Source organism: Apteryx mantelli, chromosome 2 (assembly GCF_036417845.1).
Source record: "Apteryx mantelli isolate bAptMan1 chromosome 2, bAptMan1.hap1, whole genome shotgun sequence".
Classification (NCBI taxonomy): Eukaryota; Metazoa; Chordata; class Aves; order Apterygiformes; family Apterygidae; genus Apteryx; species Apteryx mantelli.
In genome coordinates, this window is record NC_089979.1 from 113,196,845 (window position 1) to 113,216,214 (window position 19,370).

At 50.0% G+C, this 19,370-nt stretch overlaps 1 protein-coding gene across 3 annotated transcripts; it reads left to right on the plus strand.

The window, feature by feature from the left end:
• The first annotated feature begins 1,361 nt into the window (after positions 1–1,361).
• LOC106495260 (mitochondrial glycine transporter-like) lies at positions 1,362–9,777 on the plus strand. 3 transcript variants are annotated; one of them, XM_013955695.2, is made up of 5 exons: positions 1,362–1,503; positions 3,931–4,099; positions 4,722–4,889; positions 7,463–7,825; positions 8,989–9,777. In XM_013955695.2, the coding sequence occupies exons 1-4, from the start codon at positions 1,435–1,437 to the stop codon at positions 7,504–7,506; spliced, it is 450 nt and encodes a 149-aa protein (XP_013811149.1). In that variant the 5' UTR covers positions 1,362–1,434; the 3' UTR covers positions 7,507–7,825; positions 8,989–9,777. The 3 variants fall into 3 exon arrangements, with proteins under 3 accessions (XP_013811149.1, XP_013811148.1, XP_067148541.1); XM_013955694.2 differs by lacking the exon at positions 1,362–1,503 and adding an exon at positions 2,147–2,310; XM_067292440.1 differs by lacking the exons at positions 1,362–1,503; positions 7,463–7,825; positions 8,989–9,777 and adding an exon at positions 2,147–2,310 and having other exon boundaries at positions 4,722–5,077.
• Positions 9,778–19,370: the final 9,593 nt, after the last annotated feature.

Consider the following 19,370-nt stretch of genomic DNA (forward strand, 5'->3'; position numbering starts at 1 on the left):
GATTTCGACAGGTAGCAATAGTTTTCAGTGTTCTAAGTGGTATAGAAATGGACAAGCCTTGATGCCTGTCAAGATGAAGAGGTATCAACGCGTACTGAGCGGGAAGGATATGTACGGATGTTGTGCCTTACTGGAAAGTCTGGAAATTAATATTTGTCAGGGCCTGTCAATGTCAAAACCTGTCATTGTCGATAGTCAGTGGTGCTTAGGGAGAGCAGCATGGGTCGCAGAGCGAAAGGGATGCATGCATGTTGGGAAGGAGAGGTATCGAAGGCTATCGATAGGGTTTCATATCTATATCAATGGATATTGCCCCCTCCCCTGCCACTTATTATGCCCCCCTTCCTTCAAATTATTAAACACTCTCCTGACATGTCATGCCCCACCACTTCTTGATAGCGATATCGATGCCTTTCGATAGGTCTGGCGTTCAACAGGCATTGAAGCTGCTTCATATTGAGAGGGATTGATGTCGATACCGTTGGTGCCTGCCAAGAGGAAAATGGGGGCGAGAGCGAAAGCCATCGATGCCTGTTGAGATGGAGAGGTATCGATGGCTGTCGGCAGAGATGGATAAGGACAGTTAGCAATAGCTATCGATACGTAGTGCTATTGATGCCTCTAAGCGGGTATGGAAATGGAGAGGCCTTGAAGATTGTCGGGATGGAAAGGTATCAATGCGTACTGAGAGGGAAGGATATGTATGGCTGTGGTGCCCTAGTGGTACATGTGGAAATGAATGGTCATCAAGGCCCGTTGATGTCAAAAACGGTCAATGTTGATAGTCGTCAGTGCCTAGGGAAAGCAGCATGGGCTGAAGAGCAAAAGAGAGGCATGCGTATCAGGAGCGAGAGGTATCGGAGCCTATCAATAGGGTTTGATATCAACACTGGTATCGAACCCTAAGGATAGGTGTGGAATTGGACAGGCATCGATGCTGCTCGATATGGAGGGGGATGGAGGACGATGATAACAACAGAGCCAGACTCTTCTCAGTGGTGCCCAGTGACAAGACACAGATGCCCAGAGACGTGCAACTGCAAAGTGCAGAAGGAAGCCCTCATGAAAAGCTTTTGCTGGCATAGATGTTACATTTTCTCAGGCAAGAATAGTCTCTCTTTCTTCAAGGCTCCTATTTGGAAAAGTGAACAAACAAAGACAAGTGGTTTGTGGACGTGCTTATTTCTGTACCCGTTTTCCTTCCTAGGAACAGCCCACCTTAGCTGAAGTGTGACACGTCTTTAAGCGCCTCCCACGACACAGCCAGGGCATGGCAAGCTGGCAAGAGATTCTCAGAAAAGCAGATCATTTAAGCAGCTGTGTAGTCCTCCCATCTTCCTCCTGCCTCACAGATAAGAAAGGGCTGGATCTGAAGAGGCAGCAAAGAAAGCCAGTCTTGAGAGCTGAATCATCTCATTTCAGTGTCTAGCTTAAATGATCCAGAAAACCAGGCCTGCTCTGCTCCACGCTCAAGATTTAGAAGACAGACTAGAAACATTAATGGTAAGAAAATGGTGGAGAGAAGCTTGTGGTTTTGAATGCCACTATCTCCAGAACAAGACCTTTAGGGGGAGAGACAGGAAGGAATTAAAACAATACATTATAAATTTTCCCTTCTGAACTGCCTGTGTTTTGTAAAGTTCACTAGGACTGTGCATTGCAGCATTGCAGTTGCTGGATGTTGAACTAGCTGGCAAATGATGTAATAAAGAAGAGATCTTTTCAGGGGAGTGACTTAAATATTTCCTATTATTTTCATTTAATTAACTTGCAGTCTTGAAGTCACCACTGAAGAGAGCCAGCTTTCAAAGTGAGCACTGATGTGCCAAGGGTGGTACAAAAAAATTCACTGTCAGTAGAGAACACAGGTATCTGTGGAAAAAGAAACATTCAGTAACAGTTCAGATCGCTGAGCAGCAGAGGGCTCCAAGGCAGGCGAGACCCGGGGGCCGCCCGCCCGCCGACCCGGGCGCTGACCGGCCGCCGCGCGCAGCCGTATCCCCCCCCCCCCCCGGCAAGCGGCGGGTTAAACCGAGCGCGCAGGCGCCCTGCGCGGCCGTGCTCTGCCCCCCGATTGGCTCGCGGCGGGCTGCTCGGATTGGCCAGCGGCGGAACGAGCGCCGCGGGCGTTACTCGGCCCCGCCTCGCTCCCTGGCTGCGGAGATCCGCCGGGGTTGTGTGCGGCTCGGCACAGGGCTCCCCTTGCTAAGTTAAGCGGGCTCCGCGTGGAGCAGCAAGTGGATGGGAGACCGGAGGGGGCCGTTTCACCCCCCGCCATCATCCTCTATGCCCCGGGGCCGCGCTGATGCGGTAAGTGAGTGGGAAGCCCTGGTGGACCCAGCAGACCCCAGTGCTCTGCTTGCCCTGCCAGGGGGTGGCTGAGATGTCCCTGGTGTCAGGCTACCAGCCAGGTGCTTGGTGGCTTTGACACATGTGTTGACCCAGGCACCTCCTTGCTTTATTGGAAATGTGTCTTTTCCAAATCTCGTGCCTGTTTTCACAGGGACACCTCTTTCTACCACCAAGGCCACATTAGATGTACTTTTTTTGCCTTGTAACGGATTCAGTGGGGGCGTATCAGGCTCGTGTGCCTTTAGGAGGGGCGCACCGGGCACCTCTAGCTGCAAACCCAAAGGGCGCCGCAGGCCACCGAGGGGCTTGCACGTGAGGTGGTGCCTCATGGCCCAGCAGCCATGGGGTTACCATCAGGTGCCACGCGCAGGACATGAGCTGAGACAGCCCAGGTTTGGCCACTGTCAAGATGCTGTGGGAAGAAGGACATCTCGGGACAGTGCCCACGTCATCTCTCCTATATTTGCTGCCCTTCCAGTGACATGTTTTGGGGAACATTGTTGAAGAATCACAATGGATCTAATTAGTGACAAGAGGTTCAAAAGTAAGCATTAGAAAATAGTAAGATGCCAATCCTGAAGGCCTTTGTGCATGGTTGCATCAGGGGGACTCGCTCCGGCCTCCTGGTCCAGCTGTTCAACCTGCTGAAAACCCGCCTGCAGCCTCTGCAGCCTTCTGTGCACAGATCGGGGGGAAGGGTTGTGTGAGCACCGTCAGAGGCTTCTTCCTGGTGTCCTGGCCAGGGCGTAGCGTTCAGGATTGTAATTCAGATGCTGAGAGTCTTTCCGAAATGGAGGTTTGTTTTTATAGCATGGAGAAGATTCAGTATTTTGCCCCAGAGGAGTGAAGATGGTAGCTCTGGTGAGCTCTGCCAAGATGTAGCTGCAGCATCTGTTGATAGTCATCTGAGAGTGCCATGTTTGCTGGACTGGGTGCCGGGCAGTTTAACTGGGTGTCAACTGTGGTCTGAAAAATCCTGTGCAACTGCCATGCAACCTTTTCATGTGCATGTAACTGCTTCCATTTGCCAGGTGCAGTCAACCGCTGTGAAGGCAGCAAGCTCGGCCGTCTATGGGAATCAGTGCTAAGGACTTTCCAGGGGAAGTGCATGGAGCAGGAGAAGTTGCAGTGAAAAAGCAGATATGTTAAAATTTGTTCTAAGGCATGTTGGAGGTTCACCATGTGTTGTAGCAAAACTGCAAGTTCCTGGCACTGAATGAGAGTGGGGACTGTAGTCCTGATTTCGTTCTAGTTCACACATTATACAGAAAATGTCATGCCACACCCCTGTTTTTTAGGCAAGGAATATAAGATGGGACAGAATTCACCCTGAGATTTTTAAGTTTCAGTTTTATGCAATGCCCATCTAATTATAGCATTTTTCTTACTTTATCTTCTTGAAGGATTGTTTTAAAAGCTGAGGTAGGTTGGAACTCAGTTGTGCCCTAGGGCACTGCCGTTTCGGCCATCACATGGAGTGTGTACTAACATCTGTTTGGACGCGGTGGCCTCAGGGTGTGTACAGAACTTGTTGGCCTGTGTCTGGCACATAGATGACTGACTTGTCTACCTTTGCAGAGTGGAAGATTTGGCTATGGGAGTGAATATGGAGCTCTGAAGACTGTCTATCAGACAGAGGGGAATCGTGGCACGTTCAGCAGACTCACTGCAACGCTGCTGCGGGATGCTCCTTTCTCTGGACTCTGCCTGATGTTCTGCACGCAAACCAAAAAACTCACCCCTCAGGGTAAAGGCTGAACGTAAGGTGATGTGACAGAAAGTGTTCTTCTTGCCCTGCAGTAAACTGTCTGCATGCTGTACTTACAGCCATCTACCTCAGTAGTTAAATTAGTCTCTTGTAGGGTTTTAGGTGGGGCATTGGCCTTTTACCTGTGAAATACTGTAGCCCTGGGTTAGTCCAGAACTAGCAACCAGAAGTGGTCTGTTATTAATTGTCTTTCATGGAGCAGTCTGATGCATAAGGTAGGTTAGTGAACAGTTGAGAGAGAGGTTGTGTTCAGCGGTGCTGTCTGCTGCTAGTTGTCTTGTATGCTGGGTAGTTTCCACTAAAATGGGGTTTCTGTGATGTTAGAATTAGTCGAACTGGCTGGGACAAGACTCTCATACAACCTTTCCTTCTCTGAGTTCCAGTCAAATTCAGTTCTTTGGCAGTGAGTCTTATTAACAGTTCTAACCTTTACCTTGTAGTCACTTTTCCTCCTGAAAAGTCTTCTCTGCCCTGCCTAGATTTTAACTTCTTTCAAACTCTGCTGTGGATTCTGTTATTCAGTAGCTTTTCACTGTGTTGTGCAGCATGAGTATTACTGCACTGCTCTGTGTCTGAGTGAGTTCCCTTTGCTTTCTGGCAGATCAGTTGGATCCAGCACTCATGCACCTGCTGAATTTTGGCAGTGGGATCTTTGTAGGAATCATGGCTTTACTGGCAACGCAGCCTGCTGATGTCATCAAAACACATATGCAGTTGTCTGTACCAAAAGTACCACAGAATGAGCCAAGCCATTGCCTTCCTCTGCAAGGTGAGGTGAAACTCTTCTAATATATTTGATCACAGCCTCATAGTCCCATCCCCTCGCTAGAAGCACATCTTTGCTAAGAAAGTTCTTGTCCTTGGAAGCAGGTGAACAAATGTGACTGTGCTAGACAATGCTCTTGCAGTCAGGCTAATTGGTGTAAACATTTTCAGAAGCTGAGGTGAGTCATGGGGGAATTGCTGAGCAAGCGCAGAGTGCACGAGCACAAAGGTGGGCATATTGTAGCAGGCAAATCTCCAGACAAACCTACCTCATGTTCCAGGATGGGTGTATGGCTTCACTTCAGTTCTGTCCATTCCACCTTAACTCTTACACTGGTAGTGATGAAAAGCACTTCGGTTATTTCATTTTAAATGTGTAAGCTTGTAGGAGCTGTTTGCATCCAGCTTACGGCTGCTGCCAACCCCTCTGGTTTATCAGTGTAGGCACATCTGTGATTACCATGCTGAGGCAAAGAAGGTTGCTTTAGTATGTGGCAGGAAATGACAATTTTAGAGAGAAACCAGCTACAAAACAATTCTTTGACCTTTGGACACTAAAGGGAAATGAGTGTCCGGATCTGTATCCAAGGAACTGGGTGAAGATGTACTCCAAACTCACCTTTCCTTGGAAGGACAGCTACTGTGGTGCATTTCTCCTTCACCCATGTGGGCATATTAGTGTATGCTGTTAATTGAGCGCAGGTCCAAGCCTTCTTTCAAAACCAGGCCCTTCCACCATCCCCATGTTCACAACAAGAACCTGAGATGCAGGCCTTAACTGGAAGCAAAGACCCTAAATGTGCTTGTTGCTTTAATGTGGGCCCAGGTTTGCACATGTATTCCAGTTGGGCCAGGCCTGATCTATCAGTGCACATCCTAGAAAGTTTCCTGTGGACTGGCCAGACTGGGCCCTGAAAGAGATCAGAATCAAGACTGCAGGGAATGTGGAGTTTGTCATGTTTAAGCTGGCCCTTTGCCTTGCTGTGTGAGGTGTGATCAGTTGGGTCCTAGAGATTCATGTCTCTTTCCTCTGGCCCAAAAGGGATTCGCAGCCTCTCTGGTACAAGGTGACAGGAGATCAGAGCTGGGTTCAGTTTCTCCAGATGCTGGGTTGTCTTGCTGATGAGGTGACTCCTGGCAAGGTGGTTTCTTCAATTATAAATCAAAATTGGCAAAGGCTGAAATGAAAGATCTGAATCTGAGCTTGGCAGCTTTGCTTTGGTTCCATGTTGAACTCAGTCTCTAAACAGGAGTCTGTTTGTTTGCATGTGGATTCTGGTCCACTTTGTCCTACCAGATTTTTTTTACTTCAGTACTGATAAATCTGTTTTTGAAAAACACTGAAGTGATTTTTGTAAATATGAATGAGCTCTAAAACAAGAATAAGTCCTTTTCCTAAAGTGACTTGAAATTGCTATTCTCTCGTCTCCTCTTTGTTGGGTTTGAGTGAGGCTTTCCCTGTCCTTTGTCATCCTGGCATACCTTTCCCCACTCACTGCTCTTCCTCTTTTAGTGAGTAGCACTGTGCAATTCCTAAGGTTCTTCCTAAGGGTTAAATACTGTGTGAAACAGCAGTGGAAACTGCTGTTTATCATGGCAAGCACTACAGGCTCAGAGAGCTGGAGAACCAAGTCTGGGATTACTGACCTGCAGAGTAAGGTGGCAACTGCATGAGTTGCTTTGAGTCTTTTATTTCTCTAGGCATGGGATCAATCCAGCGTACTATACTAGAAGCCCAAATTTGTTTGGGGCTTTCTGAATCTGTTGTGTGAAATGGATCTGTTTCTCATCTTGAGCTGTGGCAATCCGGGGCTGTGGATGGTGTCCTGCAAGATACTTCATAAATATTGTAGTTCCTGATGTAGCAATGGCAGAGCAGAGCAGTGTGCAATTTGTGCAGATAAAAACTGACATTCTTAAAAATGACTGCCAGGTGATAAATCTCAAATTAAGTAATCTCTGCATCAGAAGCATGAAATGCGGGAACACTTCAGCAGCTTTTATACCGTATACTCTTGCCTGGTCAAGTAACAAAGGAAGACCGAGAGAATCTGTTCTGACATGCCAGAATGTCTTAAAGTGTACTGGGTTTTGTTAGATTTTTCTTTGGAAAAGCTCTTTTAGTTTAGTTTCATTTCATTTTAGAAATTGTTTGCATTCTTCCCGTGCATGAGGACTTTTTTTTTTATCTTGCACTGTTTAAACACAATTGGAGTTTTGGAACATTATCTAGGTTTGAGTGATGTGGATGTTCATGTGTCTATATAAAATATTTATCTGAGATTGTATTGTATATTGCTATTAAAAAACTATTGTGGTTGCCAGAATGAACTGTCATCTCTTCAGTGTTTCTTTCAAAAACAAAAAAATAGGAAGGAGGTGGGGAAGACGCTTAAGAAAGCAAAGGAAGCTAGCCAAGAGAACAGAACTGTTGGATGAGTTCAGAGCTAATACAGGGCAATGCGTATTCTCTTTCTCCCTGGGGCATAATATACAAAGGCTGTGCTAGTACAACCTAAATCTGCTTTGCCTAAATGGAAAAATACATAGCAATGGAGAATCTTGTCTTTTTCACAGCTTCCTCTGTCTGCCTGTTGTGTGTGAAGACTGATGGAATTTGAATCTCAGCACCAACTATCGAAATAGCAACCTTCGGACAGTCAGTTTTTGAGCACTCTCAGGAGACAAATTCTCTTCTTCAGTCTCTTGCCCACCACGTCTCTGCTACTCAGGCAATCTGATCTCAGCAGAGGACCAGAAATTGTGTCTGATCATTTCTGTCACCATGCCTCACGTGTCCATTTTGCGCTGGAGAAACGGGAGGGAAAAAAAGATGTAGCTGCTGTGATGCTGCCACAGTTTTTAAGAAGTGGAAGGGAACCGAAGAGTGACCAGCTGCTACCCATGAGAGGAAACGCTCTCTCCCCTTTGAAAGGAAAGGTACGTGTCCAAGGGAGAAGGGAGGACAAATGCCAGATAGGTGAGGTGTGGACAGCAGACGTGGGCGACCAGGTGGGTGGGCCACTGGCTTGTGATCAGCGGCACAAAGCCCACCTGACGGGCAGTGACTAGTGCTGTCCCCCAGGGTCAGTGCTGGGGCTGACACTGGTGAACGTGGGACCTAAGGGCTGGGCTGGTGGCACCGAATGCACCGTCCACAAAGGCTGTGGGTGGCTCCCGACTGGAGAGGGCAGGAAGGACGTTGCAGAGAAGGACCTGGGGGCGTCCTGGTGGACAACAGCTTGGACATGAGGCAGTGACACGCCCCTGTGGCAAAGCAGGCCAGTGGTGTCCTGGGCTGCATTAGGCAGAGCGTTGGCAGAAGGCTGGGGGAGGTGCTCCTGCCCCTCTGCTCGGCGCTGGTGAGGCCACACCTGGAGTGCTGGGTCCAGCGCTGGGCTCCCCAGTGCAAGAGAGACACGGGGCACCTGGAGCAAGTCCAGCGAAGGCCCACGAAGATGGTTAAGGGGCTGGAGCACCTGTCAGCACCTCAGGAGAGGCTGAGAGAGCTGGGATAGTTCAGCCTGCAGAAGAGAAGGCTCAGGGGCGATCCTCTCGATGTGTATAAGTACCTGAAGGGAGGGAGTGAAGACAACGGAGCCAGACTCTTCTCAGTGGTGCCCAGTGACAAGACAGGAGGCACTGGGCACAAACTGAAACCCAGGAAGTTCCGTCTGACCGTAGGAAAGCACTTCTTTACTGTGAGGGTGAGCGAGCACTGGACCAGGTTGCCCAAAGAGGTGGGGGAGTCTCCCTCCTGGGAGATAGTCCAAAGCCTGACTGGACACGGTCCTGGACCACGTGCTCTGGGAGACCCTGCTTGAGCAGGGGGGTTGGATGAGATGAACTCCAGAGGGGCTTTCCAGCTCCAGCTACTCCGTGATTCTGTGAAAACTGCAGTTCAACTGTCACTTCTGCTGGGGTACGATTCGACCCATTCTTCTGCTTCCAGGCTTTTAAAAGAGAACGTTTAACATTATAGCCACGCGTACTATACTCCTTTTTCAGGAATTACACGGATATCCCCAATGTCTAATGCTGGAGTCAGCTGTCCGATTTTCTGCACTCAACATTTTTTCTTTCTTATTTGTTTAATTACACAGATCACAGATTTCTTCATCCAAGAATCGCTAACAAAAGACGCACCAGTACAAAGTCTTAAAACAGCCACATACCCCTTGAAAACACACATCCTGAAAGGCAGCCTTAGATGAGCTGAAAATACGCAGCGTTGCGCGTGGCAAATCGGGTGGCTGTCTGCAGTATTAGGCACTGGGGGTACCAACTTAATTTCTGAGAAATGGGTGCGGCGTATGATGTGACTCTAACGATCAACAACATTACTTTCTAAAAGAGCATGGTTGCGCGGTGAGCCCTTTCTACCGCGCACTGGTCGTGCTGTGTCTCTGCTGAAGGTCACCTTAGTGTTGCAAGGCTGGCAGGAGCGAGCGTGTGCCAGACGCTCTCCCACTGCAGTTTGTTGCCCCATGTATTCAGTTAAGCCGCTATTGCAGTGGCCTGAAGTGAACACACTGGGCAGTAAAGTGGAGAAACTGAAAAGCCGGTGCCCATTTGCTTGTGCTCCCTCGGCTACAGCACAGTAACGTTCAGCTAAGGTGAAGGAACCAGCTAACCTTTGAACTGCCCCACCATTACCTGGTAAACGCTGCCTGGAGACACCTTGTTTAGGCAGGAAGGCCTAAGAGACTCTGTGCAAAACCACTCACCACTGGCCCTTTGGCACTAGACGTAATGGCAGCCAACCTGACGTGCTAAGAAGAGAAGGATGAAACACAGCAGGGGTGTATTTTACAATACCGTGAGACCGTGTTGTCATGGCTTACTATTACAAGCATCCCTTTCTGAATCCTAAATTGCTTTTGTTATTTATATTTATATTTATATAATACACGTTGGGTCTATACCCAATAAAAGTAAATAGCTGCTCCGGGAATGACTGTTCATAGTAAAGCCAGAGACCATCAACTGCTCGTGCTAGGGCCTCACAGCGCCTAGCGCAAGCTAAATAGTATAGGTATGCTTATGCTTCTGTAATTACTTTACCAGCTCAAGCAATAGATTTTGCTGACTTTCCAGACTCGTTCAAGACCGATGAAATGACAAGGTTCATAGAAACGGGGCCTGGGAGAGGAATGACATTCGGGACGGAGAGCCTTCTTACTATCAGACACTATCGCTGCACCTATTCCTGTGCTTGAAGGTACTGTTCTGCGTGCTTCCAAAAAAGTAAACGTAATCGTTCAGCATTTTCGCAATACGCAACTCTTGAACAGTCTTCAGTGGACTTACCCTGATAGGTGCTCATGAATTGCTGTAGCTACAGAGGAGGCTGGCAACAGGTGAACAACCAAGAGCAACCTGGCTTTGCATCCTTGTCCTTGCCCATGGCACAAGGCTCGGGCCGCCGGGATAGCTGCCCCGTCTGTCCCTGGACATGGAGCTGCTCCAAGCAGTGCTGCCCATGCGCGGGCACACAGAACCGGGGATCAGAAAGAGACCAGAGAAACGTGCTTTGTGAAACTATTTCCAGTTAAATTCCGAGACTTTTGCCACACCTGCAATCTGATTTATATCAACTGCTGCAAGTAAGACACTGAAGAGGTGCCACATAGGGTTCTTGGGGGTTTACAGCTGTGGCCTGGATAAAGAAAAAAAAAAAGAAAAAGAGGATGGGCTTCAAGAAAAGGACACTATTCCCCATACAGGAAAGTCTCACCAGTTGCTAACCACAAAGGGTTCGTTCCAAAAGAGAATTTCAGAAGTTCACCCGCTCAGAAAATAATTAAATATCAATCATGCACATTTTAAGCTTTCCTTTTCCATAACTATAAATTAGCCTAATGTGTGCAAGAAAGTATGTACGCACAAGTGTCAGTGAAGCCTTACAACTTGCCGGACCTCACACAGCCAACTGCAGTAATAGAGGTAGTAGCGTGAGAGACCAGGCAAAGATAAAGCTCATGACTTCATGAATTTGTGCGTGCACCCAGGCGTGCGTGCGTACATCTCTACGTGCGCATACAGCCTTCTACTTCTACAAAGACACCTGGTAACTTAAAGCAACGTAGCACTGGTGTCGCTCTCAGTTAGTGTCGTATGACTAAGCACAATATAAAAAGAAAGTAATTCTTTTTTTGCTCTTCTTCAGTCTCATTAACCAGGAGGCAAAAACTTGAAAGCTTTTCCATGCGCCAGAAAGAAAAGGAACGCTTGTACTCTAGGTAGCTCTAATGACAACCAGCCCCTTTAAGGCAGCTGTACTTTGTGAGACTGCCATTTCCTCATCCAGATTTACCGCTTCCTTTTGATTTACCGCTTCCCCTGACGTTCCCTAGTCCTTCTTCAAGCAAAACAGTGACCAGACAGCCAATGCTCACAGCACTGGCAGCTCCACCATCAAGACAGTTGATTCCAACATTCTTGCTTTGTGGCTGTGGCCCAGTCACATGCAACGCACAGAGGTAAAAGCGAAGGCACTGCGAATCTTCTGAAAGGAAGCCTTCTCTTCTGAACGCTGAACGAGCCCAGGTCCCTCCACCTCCCCTTCTATGCCACGTGCTGCAGCACCTGGTCACCTCTGTGGCCCTAAGCTGGGCTCCTCCAGTCTTCTTTGTGGCGGGGGGAGCCCAAAGCCGGCACAGCAATCCAGAGGAACTCTCACAAGGGCCAAACAACAGGGAGGCAAACGTTTTTGCAGTTTGAGCAAATTAGCCCTAATGGAGCCATTAGAACGGAAGGAACTCCCTGCTGAAAGCCAGCACGTCTTTGTGCTGGAATTAATTGAAGCCCTTTGCTTCTCCAGGGGAGCAAAGCTCCTTCGATCGATCCGGTGGTGGTGGTGGTGCGCCTCCAAGGAGGGCCTTGCTCCATTTTCAGCCACCCCTTAGGTAGCTGAAGAGCGCAGGAGCTGAAGACAGCTACCCCCATTCGCCTTCTCGACCGCCGACGGAAAAACACCCGCCTCCGGGCCCCCAGTGACCTTGGCGACCCTCCGCCAGGCTCCTCCCACCGCCCCGGCACAGCAGCCCAAAGGCAGCCAGGCCCTCTCGTCACCTCTCCCTCGGGGCTCAGGGCAGAAGAGAGGCCACCTCTTCACGCCCCAGGGCGTGCGGGGACAGTGCGGGGCAGGAAAGAAGGGCTCACACAACACTTGAAACTCAGGAATTCTTTTATTCATTGGCCCATGGGGGTTGGCTGGTCTCAGTTTGCCGCCTGCAGATGTCTCTTCCACGCAGCCCCTCACCTTGTTCTTTTGGCGGCGGGCTGGTGGCTGCGCTCTGTTTGCCGCCTGCGGATGTCTGTTCTATGCAGCCCCTCACCTTGTTGTTTTGGCGGCGGGCTGGTGGCTGCGCTCTGTTTGCCGCCTGTGGATGTCTGTTCCACGCAGCCCCTCACCTTGTTGTTTTGGCGGCGGGCTGGTGGCTGCGCTCTGTTTGCCGCCTGTAGATGCCTGTTCCACGCAGCCCCTCACCTTCTTCTTTTGGTGGGGGGCTGGAGGCTGGGCCCAGCTCGATGGCCGTGCCACCCCCTGGCTCTCCTGGCACGCCTCTGCTGTCGTGGCTGATGGAAAGCCATTCCAGGTGCCAGGGGGTTTTGGCAGGCCACCTTTGCTGGCGGCGGATCGACCTCCATCGGCTCCACCTCATTGTATGCTGGAGGATCGACCTCCATGGGTTCCGGGTCGTCGTTGGGAGGATCAACCTCCATGGGTTCTGTGTCATCCTTTTGGGGCAATGTCACAGAATCCTTGATGGCCCAGATCTTATCCCAGAACTCCCTGCTCCTTATCCTCATCCTTTTGGTTCCCCTGCGGGCCACCTGATTCATTGTGCAGGAGTGCCCTGCAGAAAGCTGCGAATGCTCGCAAGACACCACCCGGAGGGTAGCAAGTAACTCGCCGAGGCTTCGTTGCCACCTGCCGCTCCAACTCTCGTTGGTGCTCCAGGAGCAAGAGCCTCAGTGAGCTCTGGGCCAGTGCCAGCGCTCCCGCTTTTATAGGGCCACCGGCAGTGAGGGGGATTGTGACATCAGCGCGCCGCTGTGACCAAGTGGACCACTGGACCGCAAGCATGTCAGCCATTCAGTGGGCCTGAGGTCACAGCGGCGCGCTGATGTCACAATCCCCCTCACTGCCGGTGGCCCTATAAAAGCGGGAGCGCTGGCACTGGCCCAGAGCTCACTGAGGCTCTTGCTCCTGGAGCACCAACGAGAGTTGGAGCGGCAGGTGGCAACGAAGCCTCGGCGAGTTACTTGCTACCCTCCGGGTGGTGTCTTGCGAGCATTCGCAGCTTTCTGCAGGGCACTCCTGCACAATGAATCAGGTGGCCCGCAGGGGAACCAAAAGGATGAGGATAAGGAGCAGGGAGTTCTGGGATAAGATCTGGGCCATCAAGGATTCTGTGACATTGCCCCAAAAGGATGACACAGAACCCATGGAGGTTGATCCTCCCAACGACGACCCGGAACCCATGGAGGTCGATCCTCCAGCATACAATGAGGTGGAGCCGATGGAGGTCGATCCGCCGCCAGCAAAGGTGGCCTGCCAAAACCCCCTGGCACCTGGAATGGCTTTCCATCAGCCACGACAGCAGAGGCGTGCCAGGAGAGCCAGGGGGTGGCACGGCCATCGAGCTGGGCCCAGCCTCCAGCCCCCCACCAAAAGAAGAAGGTGAGGGGCTGCGTGGAACAGGCATCTACAGGCGGCAAACAGAGCGCAGCCACCAGCCCGCCGCCAAAACAACAAGGTGAGGGGCTGCGTGGAACAGACATCCACAGGCGGCAAACAGAGCGCAGCCACCAGCCCGCCGCCAAAACAACAAGGTGAGGGGCTGCATAGAACAGACATCCGCAGGCGGCAAACAGAGCGCAGCCACCAGCCCGCCGCCAAAAGAACAAGGTGAGGGGCTGCGTGGAAGAGACATCTGCAGGCGGCAAACTGAGACCAGCCAACCCCCATGGGCCAATGAATAAAAGAATTCCTGAGTTTCAAGTGTTGTGTGAGCCCTTCTTTCCTGCCCCGCACTGTCCCCGCACGCCCTGGGGCGTGAAGAGGTGGCCTCTCTTCTGCCCTGAGCCCCGAGGGAGAGGTGACGAGAGGGCCTGGCTGCCTTTGGGCTGCTGTGCCGGGGCGGTGGGAGGAGCCTGGCGGAGGGTCGCCAAGGTCACTGGGGGCCCGGAGGCGGGTGTTTTTCCGTCGGCGGTCGAGAAGGCGAATGGGGGTAGCTGTCTTCAGCTCCTGCGCTCTTCAGCTACCTAAGGGGTGGCTGAAAATGGAGCAAGGCCCTCCTTGGAGGCGCACCACCACCACCACCGGATCGATCGAAGGAGCTTTGCTCCCCTGGAGAAGCAAAGGGCTTCAATTAATTCCAGCACAAAGACGTGCTGGCTTTCAGCAGGGAGTTCCTTCCGTTCTAATGGCTCCATTAGGGCTAATTTGCTCAAACTGCAAAAACGTTTGCCTCCCTGTTGTTTGGCCCTTGTGAGAGTTCCTCTGGATTGCTGTGCCGGCTTTGGGCTCCCCCCGCCACAAAGAAGACTGGAGGAGCCCAGCTTAGGGCCACAGAGGTGACCAGGTGCTGCAGCACGTGGCATAGAAGGGGAGGTGGAGGGACCTGGGCTCGTTCAGCGTTCAGAAGAGAAGGCTTCCTTTCAGAAGATTCGCAGTGCCTTCGCTTTTACCTCTGTGCGTTGCATGTGACTGGGCCACAGCCACAAAGCAAGAATGTTGGAATCAACTGTCTTGATGGTGGAGCTGCCAGTGCTGTGAGCATTGGCTGTCTGGTCACTGTTTTGCTTGAAGAAGGACTAGGGAACGTCAGGGGAAGCGGTAAATCAAAAGGAAGCGGTAAATCTGGATGAGGAAATGGCAGTCTCACAAAGTACAGCTGCCTTAAAGGGGCTGGTTGTCATTAGAGCTACCTAGAGTACAAGCGTTCCTTTTCTTTCTGGCGCATGGAAAAGCTTTCAAGTTTTTGCCTCCTGGTTAATGAGACTGAAGAAGAGCAAAAAAAAGAATTACTTTCTTTTTATATTGTGCTTAGTCATACGACACTAACTGAGAGCGACACCAGTGCTACGTTGCTTTAAGTTACCAGGTGTCTTTGTAGAAGTAGAAGGCTGTATGCGCACGTAGAGATGTACGCACGCACGCCTGGGTGCACGCACAAATTCATGAAGTCATGAGCTTTATCTTTGCCTGGTCTCTCACGCTACTACCTCTATTACTGCAGTTGGCTGTGTGAGGGTCCGGCAAGTTGTAAGGCTTCACTGACACTTGTGCGTACATACTTTCTTGCACACATTAGGCTAATTTATAGTTATGGAAAAGGAAAGCTTAAAATGTGCATGATTGATATTTAATTATTTTCTGAGCGGGTGAACTTCTGAAATTCTCTTTTGGAACGAACCCTTTGTGGTTAGCAACTGGTGAGACTTTCCTGTATGGGGAATAGTGTCCTTTTCTTGAAGCCCATCCTCTTTTTCTTTTTTTTTTTCTTTATCCAGGCCACAGCTGTAAACCCCCAAGAACCCTATGTGGCACCTCTTCAGTGTCTTACTTGCAGCAGTTGATATAAATCAGATTGCAGGTGTGGCAAAAGTCTCGGAATTTAACTGGAAATAGTTTCACAAAGCACGTTTCTCTGGTCTCTTTCTGATCCCCGGTTCTGTGTGCCCGCGCATGGGCAGCACTGCTTGGAGCAGCTCCATGTCCAGGGACAGACGGGGCAGCTATCCCGGCGGCCCGAGCCTTGTGCCATGGGCAAGGACAAGGATGCAAAGCCAGGTTGCTCTTGGTTGTTCACCTGTTGCCAGCCTCCTCTGTAGCTACAGCAATTCATGAGCACCTATCAGGGTAAGTCCACTGAAGACTGTTCAAGAGTTGCGTATTGCGAAAATGCTGAACGATTACGTTTACTTTTTTGGAAGCACGCAGAACAGTACCTTCAAGCACAGGAATAGGTGCAGCGATAGTGTCTGATAGTAAGAAGGCTCTCCGTCCCGAATGTCATTCCTCTCCCAGGCCCCGTTTCTATGAACCTTGTCATTTCATCGGTCTTGAACGAGTCTGGAAAGTCAGCAAAATCTATTGCTTGAGCTGGTAAAGTAATTACAGAAGCATAAGCATACCTATACTATTTAGCTTGCGCTAGGCGCTGTGAGGCCCTAGCACGAGCAGTTGATGGTCTCTGGCTTTACTATGAACAGTCATTCCCGGAGCAGCTATTTACTTTTATTGGGTATAGACCCAACGTGTATTATATAAATATAAATATAAATAACAAAAGCAATTTAGGATTCAGAAAGGGATGCTTGTAATAGTAAGCCATGACAACACGGTCTCACGGTATTGTAAAATACACCCCTGCTGTGTTTCATCCTTCTCTTCTTAGCACGTCAGGTTGGCTGCCATTACGTCTAGTGCCAAAGGGCCAGTGGTGAGTGGTTTTGCACAGAGTCTCTTAGGCCTTCCTGCCTAAACAAGGTGTCTCCAGGCAGCGTTTACCAGGTAATGGTGGGGCAGTTCAAAGGTTAGCTGGTTCCTTCACCTTAGCTGAACGTTACTGTGCTGTAGCCGAGGGAGCACAAGCAAATGGGCACCGGCTTTTCAGTTTCTCCACTTTACTGCCCAGTGTGTTCACTTCAGGCCACTGCAATAGCGGCTTAACTGAATACATGGGGCAACAAACTGCAGTGGGAGAGCGTCTGGCACACGCTCGCTCCTGCCAGCCTTGCAACACTAAGGTGACCTTCAGCAGAGACACAGCACGACCAGTGCGCGGTAGAAAGGGCTCACCGCGCAACCATGCTCTTTTAGAAAGTAATGTTGTTGATCGTTAGAGTCACATCATACGCCGCACCCATTTCTCAGAAATTAAGTTGGTACCCCCAGTGCCTAATACTGCAGACAGCCACCCGATTTGCCACGCGCAACGCTGCGTATTTTCAGCTCATCTAAGGCTGCCTTTCAGGATGTGTGTTTTCAAGGGGTATGTGGCTGTTTTAAGACTTTGTACTGGTGCGTCTTTTGTTAGCGATTCTTGGATGAAGAAATCTGTGATCTGTGTAATTAAACAAATAAGAAAGAAAAAATGTTGAGTGCAGAAAATCGGACAGCTGACTCCAGCATTAGACATTGGGGATATCCGTGTAATTCCTGAAAAAGGAGTATAGTACGCGTGGCTATAATGTTAAACGTTCTCTTTTAAAAGCCTGGAAGCAGAAGAATGGGTCGAATCGTACCCCAGCAGAAGTGACAGTTGAACTGCAGTTTTCACAGAATCACGGAGTAGCTGGAGCTGGAAAGCCCCTCTGGAGTTCATCTCATCCAACCCCCCTGCTCAAGCAGGGTCTCCCAGAGCACGTGGTCCAGGACCGTGTCCAGTCAGGCTTTGGACTATCTCCCAGGAGGGAGACTCCCCCACCTCTTTGGGCAACCTGGTCCAGTGCTCGCTCACCCTCACAGTAAAGAAGTGCTTTCCTACGGTCAGACGGAACTTCCTGGGTTTCAGTTTGTGCCCAGTGCCTCCTGTCTTGTCACTGGGCACCACTGAGAAGAGTCTGGCTCCGTTGTCTTCACTCCCTCCCTTCAGGTACTTATACACATCGAGAGGATCGCCCCTGAGCCTTCTCTTCTGCAGGCTGAACTATCCCAGCTCTCTCAGCCTCTCCTGAGGTGCTGACAGGTGCTCCAGCCCCTTAACCATCTTCGTGGGCCTTCGCTGGACTTGCTCCAGGTGCCCCGTGTCTCTCTTGCACTGGGGAGCCCAGCGCTGGACCCAGCACTCCAGGTGTGGCCTCACCAGCGCCGAGCAGAGGGGCAGGAGCACCTCCCCCAGCCTTCTGCCAACGCTCTGCCTAATGCAGCCCAGGACACCACTGGCCTGCTTTGCCACAGGGGCGTGTCACTGCCTCATGTCCAAGCTGTTGTCCACCAGGACGCCCCCAGGTCCTTCTCTGCAACGTCCTTCCTGCCCTCTCCAGTCGGGAGCCACCCACAGCCTTTGTGGACGGTGCATTCGGTGCCACCAGCCCAGCCCTTAGGTCCCACGTTCACCAGTGTCAGCCCCAGCACTGACCCTGGGGGACAGCACTAGTCACTGCCCGTCAGGTGGGCTTTGTGCCGCTGATCACAAGCCAGTGGCCCACCCACCTGGTCGCCCACGTCTGCTGTCCACACCTCACCTATCTGGCATTTGTCCTCCCTTCTCCCTTGGACACGTACCTTTCCTTTCAAAGGGGAGAGAGCGTTTCCTCTCATGGGTAGCAGCTGGTCACTCTTCGGTTCCCTTCCACTTCTTAAAAACTGTGGCAGCATCACAGCAGCTACATCTTTTTTTCCCTCCCGTTTCTCCAGCGCAAAATGGACACGTGAGGCATGGTGACAGAAATGATCAGACACAATTTCTGGTCCTCTGCTGAGATCAGATTGCCTGAGTAGCAGAGACGTGGTGGGCAAGAGACTGAAGAAGAGAATTTGTCTCCTGAGAGTGCTCAAAAACTGACTGTCCGAAGGTTGCTATTTCGATAGTTGGTGCTGAGATTCAAATTCCATCAGTCTTCACACACAACAGGCAGACAGAGGAAGCTGTGAAAAAGACAAGATTCTCCATTGCTATGTATTTTTTCCATTTAGGCAAAGCAGATTTAGGTTGTACTAGCACAGCCTTTGTATATTATGCCCCAGGGAGAAAGAGAATACGCATTGCCCTGTATTAGCTCTGAACTCATCCAACAGTTCTGTTCTCTTGGCTAGCTTCCTTTGCTTTCTTAAGCGTCTTCCCCACCTCCTTCCTATTTTTTTTGTTTTTGAAAGAAACACTGAAGAGATGACAGTTCATTCTGGCAACCACAATAGTTTTTTAATAGCAATATACAATACAATCTCAGATAAATATTTTATATAGACACATGAACATCCACATCACTCAAACCTAGATAATGTTCCAAAACTCCAATTGTGTTTAAACAGTGCAAGATAAAAAAAAAAAGTCCTCATGCACGGGAAGAATGCAAACAATTTCTAAAATGAAATGAAACTAAACTAAAAGAGCTTTTCCAAAGAAAAATCTAACAAAACCCAGTACACTTTAAGACATTCTGGCATGTCAGAACAGATTCTCTCGGTCTTCCTTTGTTACTTGACCAGGCAAGAGTATACGGTATAAAAGCTGCTGAAGTGTTCCCGCATTTCATGCTTCTGATGCAGAGATTACTTAATTTGAGATTTATCACCTGGCAGTCATTTTTAAGAATGTCAGTTTTTATCTGCACAAATTGCACACTGCTCTGCTCTGCCATTGCTACATCAGGAACTACAATATTTATGAAGTATCTTGCAGGACACCATCCACAGCCCCGGATTGCCACAGCTCAAGATGAGAAACAGATCCATTTCACACAACAGATTCAGAAAGCCCCAAACAAATTTGGGCTTCTAGTATAGTACGCTGGATTGATCCCATGA